We start from the raw sequence: 22,040 nt of genomic DNA on the forward strand, positions 1-22,040 counted from the left end.
TGTGCATTAATATTCCTACAAAGTACTGTAGGCTTTATCAAAATCTGTTTCAGACCACACAGACAAACTCTTGTACTATAGTATAGTAACCAATTTATCATTCCATTGACTATATCTCTCAAAGCTCTACTCTCTAACAGGAGCAGCATTTTTTAGATAGATAGATAGATAGATACAGTAGATACAGTTGTGGTCAGAATTAATGGCACCGCTGGTAATTATGATAAAAAATGGCTGTAAAAAATAAATCTGCAGTGTTTATCCTTTTGATCTTTCATTAAAAAAAAATCTTTCAAATCTTTCAAATCTTTCAAAAATCTTTCAATAAATCTTTCATTAAAAAAAAACCTTTCATTGAAGTAAAAGAATTGAATGGTTTTCTCCAAAACACGTTGGCCACAATTATTGGCACCTTTTTATTAAATACTTTTTGCAATCTCCTTTTGCCAAGATAACAAGTCAAGTCAAGTCAAGTATATTTGTATAGCGCTTTTCACAATACAGATTGTATCAAAGCAGCTTCACAGTATTAAATTAAAATAATACAACAAGGTTTGTTTCAAGTGGAATTTATTGATTGATCAAATAAAATTAAATATCCCCAAAATATCCCCAACTGAGCAAGCCAAAGGCAACAGTGGCAAGGAACCGAAAAACTCCATCAAGTGACCTAATGGTGAGCTGAAACTCCATCAGGTGACCTAATGGAGAAAAAAAAAAACCTTGGGAGAACCCAGGCCTAGTCGGGGGCCAGTTCTCCTCTGGCATTTATGAACTAGAGGCCGGATTGTAGTTTGAACTGTAAGATTAAAAATATTATATGAATGCCTGGCCGAAAAGATGCGTCTTTAATCTAGTTTTAAACTGGGAGAGCGAGTCTGAGCAACGAACAGTATCAGGAAGGCTATTCCAGAGTTTTGGAGCTAAATGTGAAAATGATCTCCCTCCTTTGGTTGATCTGGATATCTTAGGTATGACCAAAAGCCTCGAATTTATTGATCTTAAAGAGATCAAGATAACAGCTCTGAGTCTTCTCCTACACTGAACAAAATTATAAATGCAACACTTTTGTCTAAATCTGTGTTAGTGAGCACTTCTCCTTTGCCGAGATAATCCATCCACTTCACAGGTGTGGCATATCAAGATGCTGATTAGAGAGCATGATTATTGCATAGGTGTGCCTTAGGCTGGCCACAATAAAAGGCCACTCTAAAATGTGCAGTTTTATCACACAGCACAATGCCACAGATGTCGCAAGTTTTGAGGGAGCGTGCAATTGGCATGCTGACTGCAGGAATGTCCACCAGAGCTGTTGCCTGTGAATTGAATGTTAATTTCTCTACCATAAGCCGTCTCCAAAGGCGTTTCAGAGAATTTGGCAGTACATCCAACCGGCCTCACAACCGCAGACCACGTGTAACCGCACCAGCCTAGGACCTCCACATCCAGCATCTTCACCTCCAAGATCATCTGAGACCAGCCACCTAGACAGCTGCTGCAACAATCGGTTTGCATAACCAAAGAATTTCTGCACAAACTGTCAGAAACCGTCTCAGGGAAGCTCATCTGCATACTCGTCGTCCTCATCTGAGTCTCGACCTGACTGCAGTTCGTTGTCATAAACCGACTTGAGTGGGCAAATGCTCACATTCGATGGCGTCTGGCACTTTGGAGAGGTGTTCTCTTCACAGATGAATTCCGATTTTCACTGTACAGGGCAGATGGCAGACAGCGTGTATGGCGTTGTGTGGGTGAACGGTTTGCTGATGTCAACGTTGTGGATCGAGTCACCCATGGTGGCGGTGGGGTTATGGTATGTGCAGGAGTATGTTATGGACAACGAACACAGGTGCATTTTATTGATGGCATTTTGAATGCACAGAGATACCGTGACGAGATCCTGAGGCCCATTGTTGTGCCATTCATCCACGACCATCACCTCATGTTGCAGCATGATAATGCACAGCCCCATGTTGCAAGGATCTGTACACAATTCCTGGAAGCTGAAAACATCCCAGTTCTTCCATGGCCAGCATACTCACCGGACATGTCACCCAATGAGCATGTTTGGGATGCTGTGGATCGCGTATACGACAGCGTGTTCCAGGTCCTGCCAATATCCAGCAAATACACACAGCCATTGAAGAGGAGTGGACCAACATTCCACAGGCCACAATCAACAACCTGATCAACTCTATGCAAAGGAGATGTGTTGCACTGTGTGAGGCAAATGGTGGTCACACCAGATACTGACTGGTTTTTGGACCCCCTCCAGACCTCCCCAATACAGTAAAACTGCACATTTTAGAGTGGCCTTTTATTGTGGCCAGCCTAAGACACACCTGTGCAATAATCATGCTGTCTAATCAGCATCTTGATATGCCACACCTGTGAGGTGGATGGATTATCTCGGCAAAGGAGAAGTGCTCACTAACACAGATTTAGACAGATTTGTGAACAATATTTGAGAGAAATAGGCCTTTTGTGTACATAGAAAAAGTCTTAGATCTTTGTGTTCAGCTCATGAAAAATGGGGGCAAAAACAAAAGTGTTGCGTTTATAATTTTGTTCAGTGTATAATGCCTGATGAGTTTGGAGAACACCTGACAAGAGATCAGAGACCATTCCTTCATACAGAATCTCTCCAGATCCTTCAGATTCCCAGCTCCATGTTGGTGCTTCTTCTCTTCAGTTCACTCTACTCATCAGGTCAGGGAACTGGGACGGTCATGGCAGAAGCTTCATTTTGTGCTCCGTAACACATTTTTGTGTTGATTTTGATGTTTGTTTTGGATCGTTGTCCTGATTGAATATCCAACCACGGCCCACTATAAGATTTCTAGCAGAAGCCGTCAAGTTTAGATTTTTTTTCTGTTGATATTTGATAGAATCCACGATGCCATGTATCTGAACAAGATGTTCAGGACCTCCAGCAGAAAAATATGCCCATAACATTAAAGATCCAATGGTATATTAAACTGTACACATAGGGTACTTTTTATCCTTGTGTGCACTAAATCCATCTAGCATGTTTGGTGCCAAAAAGCTTGTTTTTTAGTTTCATCTGACCACAGAACCCTGTGCCATTTGAAGTTCCAGTTGTGTCTGACAATTGAAATTGCTGGAGTTTGTTTTTGGATGAGCTAGGAGAATTTTTCTTGAAACCCCCCCAAACAACATGTGGGGATGTAGGGGTTGTTTGATTTTTTTTATTAGATTTTTGGTAGGCTTCTGACCCCAAGACTCAACTAATTTCTGCAATTCTCCATCTGTGATCCTTGAAGATTCTCCAGATTCGTAACATCTTTAGTTGATTGGGACTTCTTAATTATTACCCTGATGGTCAAAATGGGGATTTTCAATTCTTTAGCTATTTTCTTACAGTCACTTTCTATTTTGTGATGCTCAACAATCTTTTGATGCCCATCAGAACTATATTCTTTGGTTTTACTCATTGTGATGGATAATTAAGGGAATTGGCCTTTGTGTTTCCTCATATTTAAACTCCTGTGAAACAAGAAGTCATAGCTAGACAATTTCATGTTTGTAGTCACCCCCAACTTTAAATTATTTTACTTCAATGAAAGGTTAGATTTTTGCAAATTTTGTGAAAGAAAGATCAAAAGGATAAACAATGCAGATTTATATTTTACAGCCATTTTTGATCATATTTACCAGGGGTGCCGTTGATTCTGACCACAACTGTAGATAGATAGATAGATAGATAGATAGATAGATAGATAGATAGATAGATGCTGGTGTATCAGAGGTAAATGTCTCTGTGTTTTATTAGCCGCTGGATCGATGAAGGATGGTGGTTTGATTACATTATATTCAGAGGTTGATTTCCATTCAAACCTTACACTGTCTAAAACATCATACATTCTCATAGATCAGAGACAGTCTAATTTAATCAGCAAATCCAATCTAAATCAATGCTGTTCACTCTCAAGTCCACAGCCAAGTGAAATACAATGTATTTCTAAGTGCATTAGATAATGGGGAAGTGATTTCAAGAGGAGAGAGGTGTTTGCAGGGTGAACCTAAATCCAGTGCAAACTTTTGGTGTGTGTGTTTGTCCTAATTTTCAACCAATATGCTTCTTGTGGCTTTTATTACCATTGTGGCTTTGCATTAAAAAGTGCTAAATAAATTTTAAAGAGTGTTAATTTGAGTGGATTTTATCTAGTTTCTGAGGTGATGGAGAGAGTAAAATAGCTCTTATGTAATGAAATCCCAGAGCTTTAAGAGTGAGGTTTCCTAATTGAATTTGTCCGGCTGCTCTCTTTGTGTCTGTGTCCATTCATGGAGATTGAAATTTAGAGCTTTGTGTGCACGTGTGTGCTTTTGTGTGTGCGTCTTTGTCAAATCTCCAAATAGAAAGTGTTCTTCTCAGATTAGGAAGTAATTTTAGCTCTCAGAAGAGATTAGGTGACAGGCATGAAGTGAAGGGACAGAGAAATAGAAGGACAAAAATAATAAAGAGAATCTCTAGCTACCTAAAACAGATAGATAACCCCGATCAGAGCCTAATAGAATTAGTAGGGAAGGATCAGGCTTTTGTGTGTGCGCTTGTGTATCATCCTTTTTTCCAGCAGGGTGAGTTTAGCAGTAGGTGTAAGACCCTATAAGCTTTATTTTAAATGAGAGAAAAGAGAAACTGATGGAAAAAACACAGCATGTGTGCAGGTGCTGCAACATCACATAGAGTTTCTGTGATCTTGCACTGTTTCAGAGAAGACTGATGCAGACACTTGTGGATGCTTATTGTGATGCATTTACAGACCTTTCAGCTAGCTGTAATTCAAGTAGAAGCTTTAAGCCTAAGTATCTTAAAGTAGAATGTGTTGTTTTACAAAGATAAAGAGACCACTGAACAAGCCTGAATGAGAAAAGAGGTTTAGTTACACTTCGCTTGAAGCCTTTGTGTACAACGCATTCTAAAGATATTTTTTTTATAAAGGTAAGTTATATAATTGATTATAAATTGTATATGTCTTAATTGTAACCACGTCTATAGTGCTATAATGTAGTATTGCCACTTTCAACAAATACCTCTTGCCACAGTTGCCTGTAACAAGTTCTACATTCAATAGCAAATTTTTGAGTTGCTACAAAGTATCCGGAGCTTAAAAAAAAGCGTATGTACTTTTTGTTTGTTTTACAATATTTATTTTTGCAGTTTTGTTTCCAAAGCTTGATTTATGTGATTTAGTTTTTTTATTTCTAGAAATAAACCTAAAATAAATATAATAAAACTTATATAAGTTTGTAATAAAAGAAAAGAAAAAAAGGCCAAGATGAGTAATAGGGTTTCAAGTAACAAAGTTGCAAATTTAGGCTAAATTAAGTTATGAATCAGTAGAGAATCATACTGAATGCTAGATGGGAACTAAATATTGTTTTTTAGTTATTGATGAGCTTATATTTCCCTTGAATAAAAGAAAAGTATTTGCTTGAGTAATTTGAATCATATTTAGTTACAGGATTCAGTGGTTGAGCTCAGCTAATGTGTAAAAATTAACAAAATGAAATGATTATTTATTTATTTTTCCTGTTATGTTTTAGAAAGGGTCCAAATTCTATAACTTCCTGGGTGTGACAATTTTATGGAATAAATTGAACAATGAATTTAATATAATTTTAACAGATTATGTCATAACTATGATGCATCAGTAAAGCAGTATAATGCACATGATAACGCATACTCTATAACTCAGGAAATTGGATGCTGATGATGTTTTATGCTCTTATATATCATACACAAGGCCATACAGATGATTACAAGCTTTAGGACGTTAAAATGCATAAAGAATAGCCTTTTAATTCATTATACATACATGCTACAAGTGAATTGTTACCAAATAGAGGCTGTACAAGAAACGGGGGTGGGGGGATTTTTAAAAGGATCCATTTCTCTCTCAGGAAATGGACACTTTGGAAGACTATCATTAAATATTATAATTACTTCTCTCTTTTTTTTTTTGCTCTCTCTCTCTCTCTCTCTCTCTCTCTCTCTCTCTCTCTCTCTCTCTCTCTCTCTCTCTCTCTCTCTCTCTCTCTCTATTTCTTATCTTTCACTTTCAAGATCTCCCTTCCAGCCCTGTGGCTCAGTTCACCTTTCGACCTCTGCCCCCTCCTCCTCCGCCGCCCCACGCATGCACCTGTGCCCGTCCAGCACCGGCTCCCCTTCCAGAGGTGGTGCAGAGGAGCACGCTGCCCGCCCGATGCCAACCGCTGGAATCTGGGAATAAAGCTGGACAGGATGACAACGGGCAGACGCACAATACCTGGGCACTGAACAGCAACATACCACTAGAGACCAGGTGAAATATGAACACAAACACACTTTTGTTTTTCTATTGTGTCTGGGGACTTTCCATTGAATTCTATTGTTTGATACTGAGGTATATATAATGATGTTTTCTGTCCATTAACCCTACGCCTAAACAGCAACTTTCGGCATTCTTACATTCTCATTAAGACATGATGGCCCCTATTTTAATGATCTAAGCGCATGGTCTAAAGTGCAAGTTCACTTAGGGCGTGTCCGAATCCACTTTTGCTGGTTTAACGACGGGAAAAATGGTCGGCGTGGTCTAAAAGGGTTGTCCCTATTCTCTTAATGAGTAATGGGTGTGTTTTGGGATTTACGTGCGTTAAACCAATCAGAGTCTCGTCTCCCATTCCCTTTAAATGCCAGTTGCGCTCGCGCCATGGCAGATTAGGTATTTACAATGATGGAATTTGATAGTGGAAAGACCGAAGCCGTCTCCAGAGCGCAAATGGAACTGATCGCACGAGGTAAAAGTGCGCAAGCAGATCATCTACGGGACAAGCCGGATTCCACCATATCTTTAAGTGCATAATAATAATCTTTTACATTGTAATCCTTTTATTTTAAATATTTGGCAAGCTTGTGTGCTGCTGTGCGTCCCTGTGTGTTTAATACGCGCGTTGTGGACACGCCTATAGGCGCACATTACTAACACGCTCTTTAAATAACAAAAAAATATATATATTGTGCCATTGACTTTAGACCAGATTTCAGTTGGTCAGTGGTGCAGGCTATTTCTGTTGCCTCAAAATAGCAACGTGCCAACAATGCCCCAGAACACACCTCGTTTTCAGATCAGCACGTAAATGCATTTGCTATTTAAACAACGTGGCGCAGGATGTGAAAATGATAATTGCGTCGGACTGAAACTAGCAAAAAACACTTGCATCGCGCTTGGCGTTGCATTGCTCCGGGTGTAAGATAGGGCCCTTAGTGTTTTATAAAGCCATTTTCTTTAGTTCTTCATCGGCACCCACATTATAGTTAAACTTTAATTTAATTTTTAATGTAAAAGCTGGGTAGTAGAAAAGAGATAGAAATGACTAAATCATCTTGTCTTCAAGCGAAAGAGAATATGCATGAGTGTTTGTCTGTGAACGACAGATGGAGAGAGATATGATGATGATGTTGATGATGATGATGATGAAGATGAAGATTGAGGGTTGACCTACTCTTCTGAAAGAGAGAAATGGGAGAGTAAATAAATGATGAAGGATAGACATGTCTGCTTTGAGGGAGGAAATGAAGCTGTCTTCCTGGACTGATTGTCTTACACGCACACAAACCCCATAGATATTGATGAAAATGAAAGCTGCGTGCGCGTGAATACATATGAGCGCATGTATGCCGGCTTTTCTAGATTTCCAGCAAGGTGAATTTGGCAGTAGCGGTCAAACTTATTTTGACTGAATTGCTGATAGCTGTTATGTGCCTGGAGAGATGTTAATCGTTTTATGAAGATTTGCCATATTGGTCAAGCGTGTAGGGTTCTTTGTCATGTGATTAAATAAAGACACCATTATACAAATCCAGCTATCTCCAAACAATAGCTAATGACAGATTTCAAGCATTTTGAACTATGCTAAGCACTGCAGCACCTTTTCTAAACCCACCACAAGCAGCAGACAGCAATGGAATGTTTATGCTAGCGGCTGTTAGAGGAATGCTGGGTAATTTATCCATTTACATATTTTTCCAGCAGCATCAGTCCTGTTTTTTTTAAATATCACTTTATTCTCTTTAAAGGAGATTGAAATGTCTGAAAGAAGCCAACAGTAAAAGTGTAGAAATGTAACCTCGCTTGCTTATGGAGTTTAAATGGCCATACACTTTGGCTTGTAACATGACACAGAGTGAATGCCACCCATTCAGATGTTTTCTTTGAGATTTGGGGGTTAAAGAAAAGCAGATTTATCAATTTTCTAGAGTGGTTTGAAAAATCTTGCCAACTGCTGCAAGAAAAGTCCTCAGGTTAAAGGGTTGCTTGAAATATTCTGGCCAAACCGAGCCGAACAGCCGATGACATTGGCATTGTATCGAGAACGTGTCATCGTCATGGTGATGTCTATACCTGCTGACATGTTGCTCTCTCCCAAATGAACTTTCTCAATTAAATCTGGATCAATAGACCAACATTAATGCACAGAGGAGAATCTCTCCCATCAGCATATTATTCTGAACACTCGCTGATTCAGTCGCCATTCACTGTATATGTACTGTATATACAGCATGGAATACAGTAAATTATATCATATGAGATTTTAATACAAAGAAGCACCATTCTCATGCAAACGTCTCCCATCATATTTTTACCAAGTGGATTTTTAATGTAACTTCCATAAACATAGTTGCCCAATTATATATATATATATATATATATATATATATATATATATATATATATATATATATATATATCAACTAGGTTTTTGATGTATAGACATATTTTATATTTTCCCAACAAAAATATACTGAAATTTATTAGGTTTCATATAATATATAATTAAATATTGAATAATTACATTTTTTAATATATAATATTAAATATTTATTCAAATATCTCGATTTGATCAGTCAAGTTGAAGCAGCTCTTTTCCATAAAATGGTAATGCACGGTGATCACTTGCTGGCTTAAAATTTTGTTTTTATGTCTTTTCTTTTCTGGCATTTGGCCACCTAGTGACGCAGGTGTTCTATATAAAATAATCTGTGTTATTTCAATCTGAGATTGTTTTCTGCATGCATGCCATATTTCACAGTTTTTCAAAAGTGTTTGGTTTAAAAACAATACCCACCTTGACTATGTGAATTGAAGGCTCTGAGATTTTAGTGGAGGGAAAAAAGCAGTCAGTGGAATAGAATATTTATTTTCAGACTGTAGGAATCTGATTTGTAAAACTGTGATCTCATGTGTTCACACCTGCTCTTTTCTTTCTCTCTTTTTGTCTTTTCCCTTTGTGTCAATCTATCTCTTTGTTTTTCTAAGTGTTAATTGTTATTTATTTATTCTACAGTAAATAAAGACAGGATTAGTTCTGCGTGTCTAAGTGTGAAATTAACTTTCTCTTTTTTAATGGCTGAGGTAAACTGTAATTTTTCTCTCAGTCTCAAGCCTCATTTTACCATTGCATGCTCATTTAAACGCTTCTTTCAGGGCTTTGTTCGGCATCCCTGTAAGACACTGAAAACAAATAACCAAAACTTGTTTGTGTGTATCTGCTGGGTGCTTTCTCATTGACTCAACTCGCCTTTAGTACTTGCCTTGTATTTGACCCTCAAACAGTATGTGCGCTGAGTTTTTCTTGACATTTCGACATTGCATCCTGCTGCTTTTGTCATTAAGTCACTATGGTAGGAAAGCATTTTAATTAGGGCTGTCAATTAAATATTTTTTTTAGTACAATTACTTGTATAAAAGATTTGCTTCAAAATATAGTGGACAGGTGGACAAACTGGATTTTTCTAAATAATTTGATATGGGGAAAAAACAATATATTGACATCTAATGTCGCTTTTTGCAATGTCCATTCAGTGATTTACTTGTCAGCAATAATAATATATTTTGTATTATAATATATCAAACTAATTGTGATTAATGTAATTTGCATATCATGCAATCAATTTGATGAAAATTGTTTATATGTGTCAACCTTAATATTTTTATGTGCTTTTGCAAGTCTCCTTGTGTAAATTTTTTGGGCCCATATGTCCCTGGAAATATAGTGAAATCTGAAACGACCTATTTTGTGGGGACCTTTGGGAAGTCACAACAATGGAAAGCAACATCATAAATGGACTAAACAGTGCTTCAATAAAAATCTAAAATTACCAAAAGCTGTGTGTAGGGGCTAGGGTTTTGTTTTGGGTGTAGTAATTAGCTTAATTTAAACAACAGATGGGAAGTCTCTACTATAATATAAACAGTGTGTGTGTGTGTGTGTGTGTGTGTGTGTGTGTGTGTGTGTGTGTGTGTGTGTGTTCAGTTTTTCCCTATCATCTTCAATCCATATTGATGTCATCATGCGTTTTTGCCTCATCAGCATATTAACTTGTAAATGTGTTTAGACTGATCTACCTTTCAATGATTTTGGTCCTTTTTATTGATTGACCCTTTGTGCCTTTGGAAGAGTTGCACACGTTTACCCTGTTCCATCACTAGCTGATGTTGCAAAGGGATCAATTGCTGTTGAGAATCCATGTGTATCTTGGGAATTTGAAGATCTTTCTTCTGTTGCCTTTGGGCTTTTAACCTAAAAGCTGTTACCAATTTCCCCATGGCTATCTTTCAATCTGTCTGTCATCGTGATGACACGGTTAAACAGCCGTGTATCTGCTCCTATGTTGCACAACTAGCCGCATGTCATGATAAAAAAAAGGGAACTTTGATTTAAAATGAAAGAATAACTACATAGGGCTTTAAGAAGTCGGGTTGACTTGACACGTCCTATATTGTGACTGGATATGCTTAATCTACTTTTATTACTTTATGCTACATTGTTTTTCTAGTTAAAAGAATTGTTATGCATGCTATTTTTTGACTACATATTAATTGAAAACGACTGCCTAGATTACTTCTTACATTTTCTAAAATGCCTTGTTTTTTACACCAAAAGTGTGAATTTAAAGAAGGTGTGAGTTTTAGTGAATTTTTAAAAAAGCTAAAAGATTATTAAAATGGTGGAAAGAAATTTCAGTGTACACCTAAAATATACAAATATTGCTCTTATACATTCATTTAAATGTAACCCTTAAATCTCAGTACTAAAAAAGTTAATGATTATTATTTTTTTTGTATTATTATAATTTTTATTTATTTGGTAACTGCCCACCATTGTAACATAGTGCAAGGCAACACAAGGACTGTGTATCTCTGAGTAAATTGTTTTTAAGTAGGCACCTTTAAATTACTGTAAGAATGGACTCCTCTGTGTAATTAATATCATAATTAATCTAAGGGATGTTATCTATAAATTAAGGCTCATTAATCTCTGGTGCTAAATATCTGTAATTAAATGCACGTGAGAGAAAATGACTCCAATTAGTAACCAAAGCAAGTGAGAGTAATCACACACTCCGATTGCACCTCTCTCTTTTTCTCACATCATCTCTCTGTTGCTCTCTCTGTCTCTCTTTGACTCTGTCTTTCAGGTGTAATTTATTTTTGGATGTATTTTCATGATCAAATTGATTGACGAATCAAATCGAACATAACACAGTGATTCCTTTCCTTTACAGGCACTTCTTGTTCAAGCACGGTTCGGGTTCGTCTGCCATTTTCAACGCAGCCAATCAGAATTACCCTCTGACATCCAGCACGGTGTATTCGCCGCCTCCGAGGCCTCTACCCAGAACCACCCTCTCCAGACCACTCTTCTCATTCAGTAAACCCTATCGCTGCTGTAACTGGAAATGTACGGCTTTGAGCGCCAGCGCAATTACGCTGACTCTCGCTCTACTGCTGACGTACATCATCGGTGAGCGTCTTATCTCTCCACCTCTGCTGTATGTCTCTCTCTCTCTCTCTCTCTCTCTGTCCATGGCTGCTGTCATGCTGGTTGGGGTCATATGGAATTAGCAGAACTCACACTGTGAAAAACTCTATTAGAGAGATGAATATTTATGAACAAGGGATGAGGGAGAACGAGAGATGAAAGAGTAAATATCCCACAAGGCCGTTCAGAGGTTAATGGTGTTAAAGTTTTGTTTAGCCAAGTCACCGTGTGTGTGTGTGTGTGTGTGTGTGTGTGTGAGTGTGTGTGTGTGTGTGTGTGTGTGAGAGAGAGAGAGAGAGAGAAAGAGAGAGATGTGCTTATGCACCTCAGTGTACTGACTTAATTTTCTCTGCTTTCACCCTTTCACAGGCATTTCTCTGGAAAATCTCACTAAAAAAATGATGTGTGTTTTAGAGAAAAACATTAGGGTAAAAGGTTTCATCCATTAACGCTTGAAAGGCTGCAGTTATTAAAGTTTCTGGTCAGAAGTTCACACGGCAGCCTCTTAAACACTAATCATGTGTCTGGGAGTGTTTCTCCCTAATGAAATGAGGACCTGTGCAATTCCCAAACACGTTATAATGATTTCTTGAGAATCTGACATTCATGATGTTCATTTCTACAATTATGTGCAGTGTTTATCTATTGTGAACACATTCAATTTGGAATTACGGTTTTCCACAGTACAACTCGTTTCTTTATGCAAGAACAGAGATCTTACAGGAGCAAATAGAATTTCAGAAATTAAAACTATTATGATCATTAATTTACATTTAATCGTTTAGCAGACGCTTTTATTCAAAGCGACTTACAAATGAGGAGAACAATAGAAGCAATCAGACCAACAAGAGGGCAACAGTATACAAGTGCTGTAATAAGTCTCAGTTTGTCTAGCACAGTACACATAGCAAGGTTTCTTTTTTTTTTTTTTAAATCAGAAAAAAAAAAACCTAATAGAATAGAATAGAATAGAATAGAAAAGGTAAGTGCTAGTATTAATTGGTCAGGTTCTGATGAAAAAGATGTGTAAAGACTCAGCTGCTCGGGTTGAGATAGGCAGGTCAATCCACCAGCAGGGATCAGTCCAGGTAAAGGTCTGTGAGAGTGATGTTGTGTCTCTTTGGGATGATGGCACCACAAGGAGCCGTTCACTTGCAGAACTCAAGCGTCTGGAGGGCGCTTAAGTCTGAACTAGCGAGTTTAGGTATATTGGTGCAGAGCCAGTGGTTAACTTGTAGGCAAACATCAGTGCCTTGAATTTGATGCGAGCGGCTTTTGGCAGCCAGTGCAAACTGATGAAGAGAGGTGTGACGTGGGCTTTCTTCGGCTCGTTGAAGACCACCCTCGCTGCTGCATTCTGGATCAGTTGGAAAGGCTTGATAGTACATGCCGGAAGGCCCGCTAAGAGAGCGGTACAATAGTCCAGTCTGGAGAGAACAAGACCTTGGACAAGGAGTTGTGTGGCCTGCTCTGATAGGAAGGGTCTAATCTCCCTAATGTTGTATAAAGCAAATCTGCAGGACCGGGCAGTTGTAGTAATATGGTCTGTGAAGCTTTCATAAAGTAAATGTTAACTGAATAATAATTTGTGCAAATTCATTAAGGGGTTGGTAAGAATTTTTCTCTTATGAAAATCTCTATGTATTTGATCAAAAATACAGCAAAAAATACAAAACAATAATATTGTCAAATATTATTACAATTTAAAATAACTGTTTTCTATTTTTAATATATTTAAAAATGCAATTTATTCCTGTGATGGCAAAGCTGAGTTTTCAGTAGGCATTACAGCCATTTACTGTCACTTTTGATCAATTTAATTTAAAAATCGTACTCCTCAACATTTACTACAATCGGTAATGTGTGTGTGTGTGTGTGTGTGTGTGTGTGTGTGTGTGTGTATATATATAATTTATTTATTTTTAAAGAATGCTGAACACAATTTGCTCTGCAGGTCAACAGATGCAGCAGAATTCTGCGGGTTTTTTTTTTTTTGGTTGGTTGGTTTTATTCTTTTGGTTGAATAATGGCAAATGAGTCATTTTACTCACAGATTTTTTTTCCTCATGAAATATTTGTGTGTATAGGAATAATAACTATTCCTTTAATTATGCCAGAGAAACGGTTTGCTGTGTGTGTGTATGTGCGTGTGCGCGTGTGTGTGTGTGTGTGTGTGTGTGTGTGTGTGTGTGTGTGTGTGTGTGTGCGCGCACATGTGCATGCTCTGGAGATGTGCCGTTAATGATCGTATGGTCGTCTATCACCCCATCGTTAGTGGCACCCTGTCTAAACAGATGCAATCCGTCTGCTTTGTCTTTTAACGTTCATTCTTATCCAACAATCTAAATGTGTTCTCAGTTCATTTTCTGTGCAAATGAAGGGAAGCAAAGGGATAAAAGGAATAAAGATAAAGAGGAACATAAAGAACAAATGAATCTGCATTATCTTCACACGCTGAACAAAAACTTTTGTCCTGTTGAGTAAAAGCATCACAGATGAGAAGAAAAGGACCCATAAAACATGGTAACTGGGAATGTGACTGTTGTGTGCCGGTGCTGAACTGTAATTTAATTGGCCAATAGGCATATCGTAAATATTCTATTTAAAACATCTCATTGTCTTTTAGGGTAGTGTTAGGGTTGGGTTAATGTTAGAATCAGGCCAATGTAATTCTTCAGGAAAACTGGATTATCAGTTGGCACACAAATAATTTTCTTCACTGATTGTTTTGTAAAATCTGTGAAATGGAAATGGAAAAAAGATTACCATATCATTCTTCAGTTTTGTTTTAAAAAGTGTTGTTATTATTATTATTTTCAAAGAAAATATACATTTTTAAAATCTGTTCTCTATGGTAGTGCTTGTATTTAATCTGGAATAATACTTTAAAAATGGTAGAAATTGTTAATTGGAGCTGAGACTAATGTACTGGTCACTGAAATCATGATCATATTAGCCCAAAAATAATAATAAAATAATATAATTTTTTTTTAAAACACACACACACACAAACACACAGGGTGAGATTTGTGTAATTTTATGGATGATGGACTTTAAAGGAAATGTAATGAAGTTAATCATAAGAGCTTTCTGTTGAATTCTGTTGAGGTATGAGTATATCATTATCATTAGGGAAAGAATAAGGGACAGTATTGGGTTCACAGTTTAGATTAAGGTCAGATGTTTTAATAGAGTGTTTATCCTAAAAGAAGGGTTTTAATTGGTCTGTGAGTTTATTGAATTGAATGAATTTAATGAGGCTGTATCGTCTGGCCTCACCACAATTTTTACTTTAACAAGCACACGTTAGCTACCAGACATGCACACACGATGAAGACATTAAGTGGTGTGTGTGTGTGTGTGTGTGTGTGTGTGTGTGTGTGTGTGTTTGTTATGTCCTAATTGAGTCAAGGATCCTGCAGGGACAGAGAGAGAGAGGCAATCAATAATTGTTGATGAAAATGTATCAAAGGCACTGAGTGAATCTGTGTGTGTGTGTTAGAGTGAGAGGGTTTTAGAGGACATTAGACATTATTATACTTATTTAATTTTTTTTTTATTTTGCATTATGATACGCTGCCCCATAATAACAGTGCAGAGTGGCAAACATTTTATTACATACCAGTTTTTTGGGGGGTGTGTGTCAAAGGCAGGTTTCTGTAGGTTTGTGTTAAATGGGAGGTGTTTTTGTATGAGTGCAATGACCCAGATAGCAGCTGATAGTATCCAGGGGACTAAGTAAGATGGTTTCAGTGAGATGAACCTTCATCTATCCAAACTAAAAATGTCAGCACAAAAGCTAAAATGTCCAGGCACATCAGCCAGGTTTTAATTATCTTGATTTATGGAGCTACAGTGGCTTCAAAATCTGCCAGAAGATATCAGAAATCAAAGATAATGTTAAAGGAAACTAAATGACCTATTAGACTTAGACTAAAATTTGACTTCATTATATGTGTTAAAACGTAAAAAAAAAATTTTTTTTAGCAAAGCCTACATTATACTGTGACAGGACAGACTGAAATGATCCGATCTTGTTGTAATGATTGTTTGGCCTAATACACTCTAAAAAATGCTGGGTTGTTTCAACCCATGTTTGGGTCAAATATGGACAAACCCAACCTTATATTTTTGTAAATATGGGTTTGTCCATATTTGACCCAAATATGGGTTGAAACAACCCAGCATTTTTTAGGGTGTATACTGTACACTGAATGGGCATTTTTGACTAACGTTGGGCAGTTATGAGTTTCTGCCATCACATTCAAGCATTTCTTGATGAGCTGAACTGCAATATATGATATTTTTGGACTGGGTCAGAAGACTTTTGTTCTAAAAGTTTCTTTATTATTTTATCATAGTACATTGAACTCTTATTTCAAAAGATCAAGGAAAATTTGATCTCTCAAAATATGATTCCTTTAACTTACTTCTCCAAATAAACAATGAAGAAAATAAAGTGAGCTCTCTCTACTGATTCTAGTAAATGGCTCTGTTGAGCTGTGATTGGCTAGAAGAATATACAGGATCCGTGACATCAAAAACTTTGAAAACCACCAGGCTTATGTGACTAAATGATTGGCTTTAGAGATGAACTGGACAAGCTTATTCATTCCAGAAAATCTTTTTATTGAATGTGGATTTACTGAATCTGAATCCACTGGTAAATGATGGAGTGATGCAGGGATGAAGTAGATGGAGCAGTGTAGGACATCAGGACAGCTGAAATAGGTGAGGCATTGTGAGGGTGTGGCAAGCTGAGATTGGGTGAAGACCCATTCAACATTAAACGTGCAAAAGGCCATGGAGCAGCAAGCAGTAGACATATGGGTATGAGCGTGGGCGTAGTTTTCTCTCCGGTGAATCTGGCATCCGCTGCTGTATTATTCATTTTCACTTTATACACACATGCTGTTCGTGATGTTTCTTTCTACCTAACACATGCATAATACAGCAGCCATATATGAGATCTATATGCATATACACATACACATTTTTACTAGGGTTGTCAGTCTCGATTGAAAGATTTAATGAAATTCATTGCTTTCATCTTTCACAATAATGTAATGTCTTTTAATCATCTTCCTGTGGCGGATTTTCACAGCAAATATAGATGTAAACAAATAATTAGATTAAGTGACAGCCATAGTTTTTACACACACATACACTCACTATTTTTTTTTTTTTTTGTGTGCAATTTTACTAATTTGAAGTTGTGAAAAGGACTTCATTGCTTCAACAGCAGTTGAAAATGGATGCACATTTATGAATCATAATTTGTCTTTTTATGATCAAAACACTAGATCAATTAAAAAAAAAACACTAGACCCCAGAAGACCCCACTCAGCAGAGTGGCTTTCTGCCATTTCCCTTAAAAGGGAAGAAATCAAACAGTTGAATTTTGTGTATCTGTGTGTTTGCATGTTTGTTTCCAGAGGATAAAGACACACCCTAAGGCTAAGCAATAGGGGGTTTCGGCTGATGGATTGGAAGGCGTGTTGTTCAGAGAACACCTAAACCTTATGCGCCAGAGAAACGCGTGCACAGCCAATTGTAGAATTTTGTCTTTGAACTTCTGTTTATGGGGTAGCTCTGTATATTTTTATGGCCTCGGTGAAGTGGACTTATTTTAGAGTTCAGAAAGGTTATCATGAGCATTGTAATGTGTTAACGGATGTCATAACAAAAGTGAGTAGATTGGGAAGAATTTAAAATGAGCGGTTCATTCATAAATCCATAAGATCTTACCTTCATGCTATGGAAATACAAACCGGAAGACAGAACACAACGAGCGCAGTGCTGAAAAGCGGTGGAGCTACATAAGGTCTATACCCTTGCTTTTGTATATTTGGTTGCCTTTGTGAGTGAAATGCCATGATCACATATCTATTTAAATAAACTGCCGTTTATAAAGCCTGTACTTAAGACAATTAAACAGGCGGATAGATGAAGCTATTCAGAGTGATAGGATGACTTTATTAACATGTTAGTCTGCCCCATGAGAGGGGTTTCATCAGATAAAGCTTTATCCCAGCTTCAGTGTTTTTTCTGCTTTGGAATGTTTCTGCATTCCAATTAATAATTAATATTTATATATTAATACTCTCTGTGGTCATTAAAAAAAAATCCCAGGATGTCCTTCGAAAAAGAGTAGGGGTGTAACCCCGGCATCCTGGCCAAATTTGCCCCTTGGCCTCTGTCCATCATGGCCTCCTAATCATCCCCATATACTGATTGGCTTCATCACTCTGTCTCCTCTCCACCAATAAGCTGGTGTGTGGTGGGCGTTCTGGCGCAATATGGCTGCCGTCGCATCATCCAGGTGGATGCTGCACATTGGTGGTGGTTGAGGAGATTCCCCCTTCCATGTAAAGCGCTTTGAGTACCCAGAAAAGCGCTATATATATTTAATTATTTAATTGTGCATGCCCATTTACCCTATTTTTTACATTTAGATGATCATCTAACGCTCACTTCTTCAGGTTCATCTTTAAAATCACTAATAATTTAATAACATTGTTAAATTTAATCTTTAGAAAATCTTTAAATATCCCATTTTCAAACTGCACATTACAATGTTGTGATGCCTAAATTCACTTGGAACATGATTGATATTTGTTTTTAGGGTTTTTTATTTATTTAATTAAATGATTATAGAATTTTACGCTTGGCCTTTCATATAAAGTTTTCAGACGTAACGTGAAAATAATTATTGACTTCCTTTTTTTGCTTTTCATCTATCATCTATCATCAAAACCTAAAAATATTGAATTGCATAGCTCAGAACATTTGGTCTGGATGAATTAGATGAGAAATGCTTTTCATTGAGATCTTGACAAATCTGAAGCCCAAGCGAGACGTGGAAATCTCTAGAGGAGACGTATGAGATTACTAGGGTACTTTTTTACTTTCTCTCAGAAGAAAGATCTCTCTCTCTCTTTCATTTTGCTTTCCATTTAATCTAATTGCTGTCTAGGAGAAACAGTTGAGATTTGCATTTATTCATTTAGCAGACACTTTTATCCAAAGCAATTCGCAAATGAGGAATACTTAAACCTTCTTAAACCATTCTAGTGGTACAGTAATTGAAAAGTGCCACAATAAAAAGTTCCAAAATTGCTCGGAATAGTACAAAGTACAAGCTATTATAAATATAGGTTAGAGGGAAGAGAATGGAGAGATTTTTCCATTAGCAGTTGTGAGTTGTCTTTACTAGAGAGGGATTCACCTTTTCTGATGCAGTCAGATAGAGAAGATCATTCCACCATCAAGGGACAATGAATGTGAAGGTTTGAGAGAGTTATTTTGCTCCTCTTTGTGCTGGTACCATGACTGCAGGTTTCTGGAGGGAACATTGATTTACAGTAGTGAGTGGAGGTAAGGGTGCAGATCCGCCGAGTGTTCTGTACGCAAGCATCAGTGCCTTGAACTTGATGCGGGCAGCAACTGACAGCTAGTGGAGTGAGACAAAGAGAGACATAACATGCGCTCTCTTGGGTTCGTTAAAAACCACTGCCGCATTTTAGCTCATTTGCAGAGGTTTGATTGTAGCTGAAAAGCGCATTACAGGAGTCCAGTCCAGAGCTTTGGCAAGGAGTTCGGCTGTGTGCTTGAATAGGAAGAGATAGAGATTTTATTTCTAATTTTTTATTTTATTTTAGGGTGTATTCACACCATGGAAAGTCCGCTAGTTCACTTGCTTTGGTCCGGACCAAATACAGTGTTGATTTTTGTTTTGTTTGGTGTGGTTCGCTTTCACACTGCCCTTTTTGCAAGTGAACCAAAATTTGTAAACCAAACCACACGTGTGCTAAGGTCATCCATTCATTGTACAGAAATTCTCAAGCAGGGAAAGCAGGAAGTGCAAAAGCAGGCAATTTAATGGAGATCTTTCGTAGTGCAATTTTTATTCTTTTACTGATTTGGTGTTATCAGCTAATGCAATATGAAGAAACTTATGAGCATCATATGATACAATGTCATCTATACGATGTTGTAATTAGGATTTTGCAAAGACGAAGATGTGCTGCAAGATGGTTCTGGCGGAGAGAGCATGCTCTTAACTGATAAAGTTCAAACATTATTAAAAACAAGTGAAGAGTCAGTAATAAAATAAGAACAAATACACAAATTACAAGCAGAGATTAATACTAAATAACAAAGTTACAAAGTCTAACAGTAGTATTCAGGTAGGGTACAGAAATTATTAAGCCTAAATGTAAAATAACACTATTTGTTCACTGAAGAAATTAAAAATAGTTTCATCTTTCTTAAAGTTGTATTTTGTTTTTTTTATTCATATTAATAATGACACAGACAACAGTAGGAATATTGGGTGTCTGCTGTCACTTTAAGACCGAATGCATGGACAGAAAAAAATTACAAACATCAACTATGACATAACCGAGAAAATACTTGCCGAGACGGGTAGACGAGTTTTTAACATAATTTTGTGCATAAAAATGCCTATAGGCATTTCATCACCCCAAATTACATTGTAAAAATCTGACCCTGTCAAAAAAGGCAGTGATTTTTGCAATTGGGTCGGTTCATGTTCACACCTTAAACAAACCGCACCAGAGTTCGTTTGGAACTGGACTGAGACCACCTCCTCAGCCGGGTCTCAGTACGGATAGTTTGGTCCGCACCCGAGTGCGATTGCTGTATTCACACCTGCCCAAAAGATCCGCACCAAGGGGGGAAGCCAGGTGTGAATACACCCTTAATTTTTAGTTTTACTTAAGGGTGAAGTGTGTATATTCTGCATTACTAAACGAAATGGCAAAAAAATCTTTTATTAGTAATTTATTGATTGTGTACATCAAGCTGAGATTTGATCATCTTTTGATGCACCTTTTGACAAGCATCTCATCACCATTTCACATATTTTTCTCCTTTTATCTGACAGCTCCTGCACGTTGTGTGTAGACATAAATGTGTCTCTGCATTCTCAGATTAATTGTACTTCATTTGCATTCGTCAGTTTGCAGTCAGTTTTTATCAGGAGCAGTCACTTGTCATTTAGCAGGCTCCTTTGAACCAGGGTGATGTACAGTGTTTTGGGTGCACAAACAATCCTGCTGAAGAATCACACAGTTTAGGATCTCTCGTGTGCTTCGGTTTACCCACCCTGGGTTTAGACGTTTGTGTTTCCGGCTAAGATAAAAAACAAAAAGTTGTATATGTGTGCCTGCGCGATTACTTGAAAATGTTCCTTATAACAGCGGAAACCACTTAAAGGTGTCGTATAAGGCCATTTTTGTACAAGCTAATATGATTCTTTAGGGTCTAAATTAAAAGTTTGTAATATACTTGAATTAAAAATTCTCATTAGTATTGTAAGAAAACACTAATTTTACCTGGTCAAAAACAGCTCTGTTTTCAGCACGCCGTTTAAGTGCATGTGTCTTTAAATGATAATGAGCTTTGATCACCCCGCCCCTCTGTTCTGTGCGTACACAGTTTGTAACACAATAACACAATAACCATAACGTGTTCATTATAAACGTGGAATTATGAATTATATTGAGAATGTCGTATATAGAAAACATGCCGTAATGTACCCTGAGTGTAAACAGCCGCATTCATCGTGAAGCGTGCAGCAAGCGATTTGCAAAGATTAATATAAAGGTTAATAAAACGTTACACTCACTTCTTCTTCTGGAGGTGCAGCAGGAACACCGATCCTTTTTTCAGGAGCAGCTTCTTAGCAAAACCAGCTTTATATTGACCTCGTTTGTAAAGCAGTCTGGTGTGTGAAATGATTCGCGCAAACATGAAAGCATTGACGTTGATCGTGGGGAATATTCCCTTCGAAAACAAACTCAGCCACTGCATCTTCAGCGGTTCGGATTTAGGAACATCAAAATGACTCATAGACAGTGCTCCAGCGTATGGACTATGATTGACAGCTCGCTCACGAGCGAGGACGGGTCTGTGTTGAAACGCTGCTGTCAATCAACAATCGTGGGAGGGGCGTCGATTTTCATAAATTCATAACGACATCACCACATAACCACACTTGCGACATCACCAACACGTGCGTATTAGGATTGAGCTCTCCTCAAAGAAAATGTGTTTAGAACCGACTACAAAACTACATCCCACATCAATATTGAATTGCAAGGTGACAAATCGTCAAGAGTGATTGTTATAACAGACACATCATTTTTATAGAGTTGTTGTTGTCTTTCTAATTGACCATAATCTTG

At 37.5% G+C, this 22,040-nt stretch overlaps 1 protein-coding gene across 6 annotated transcripts in view; it reads left to right on the top strand.

Moving 5' to 3' along the window:
• The window catches only part of tenm1 (teneurin transmembrane protein 1), a 180,760-nt gene that overhangs the window by 82,319 nt on the left and 76,401 nt on the right, over window positions 1-22,040 (top strand). For all 6 annotated transcript variants that reach the window (XM_079870528.1, XM_079870527.1, XM_079870531.1 and 3 more), the window contains exons 4-5: window positions 6,089-6,326; window positions 11,573-11,811. In XM_079870528.1, coding sequence (XP_079726654.1) covers window positions 6,089-6,326; window positions 11,573-11,811 — 477 coding nt within the window. The remainder of the gene's footprint in view (window positions 1-6,088; window positions 6,327-11,572; window positions 11,812-22,040) is intronic.

This window comes from Squalius cephalus, assembly GCF_949319135.1.
Source record: "Squalius cephalus genome assembly, chromosome: 5".
In the NCBI taxonomy this organism is placed as follows: Eukaryota; Metazoa; Chordata; class Actinopteri; order Cypriniformes; family Leuciscidae; genus Squalius; species Squalius cephalus.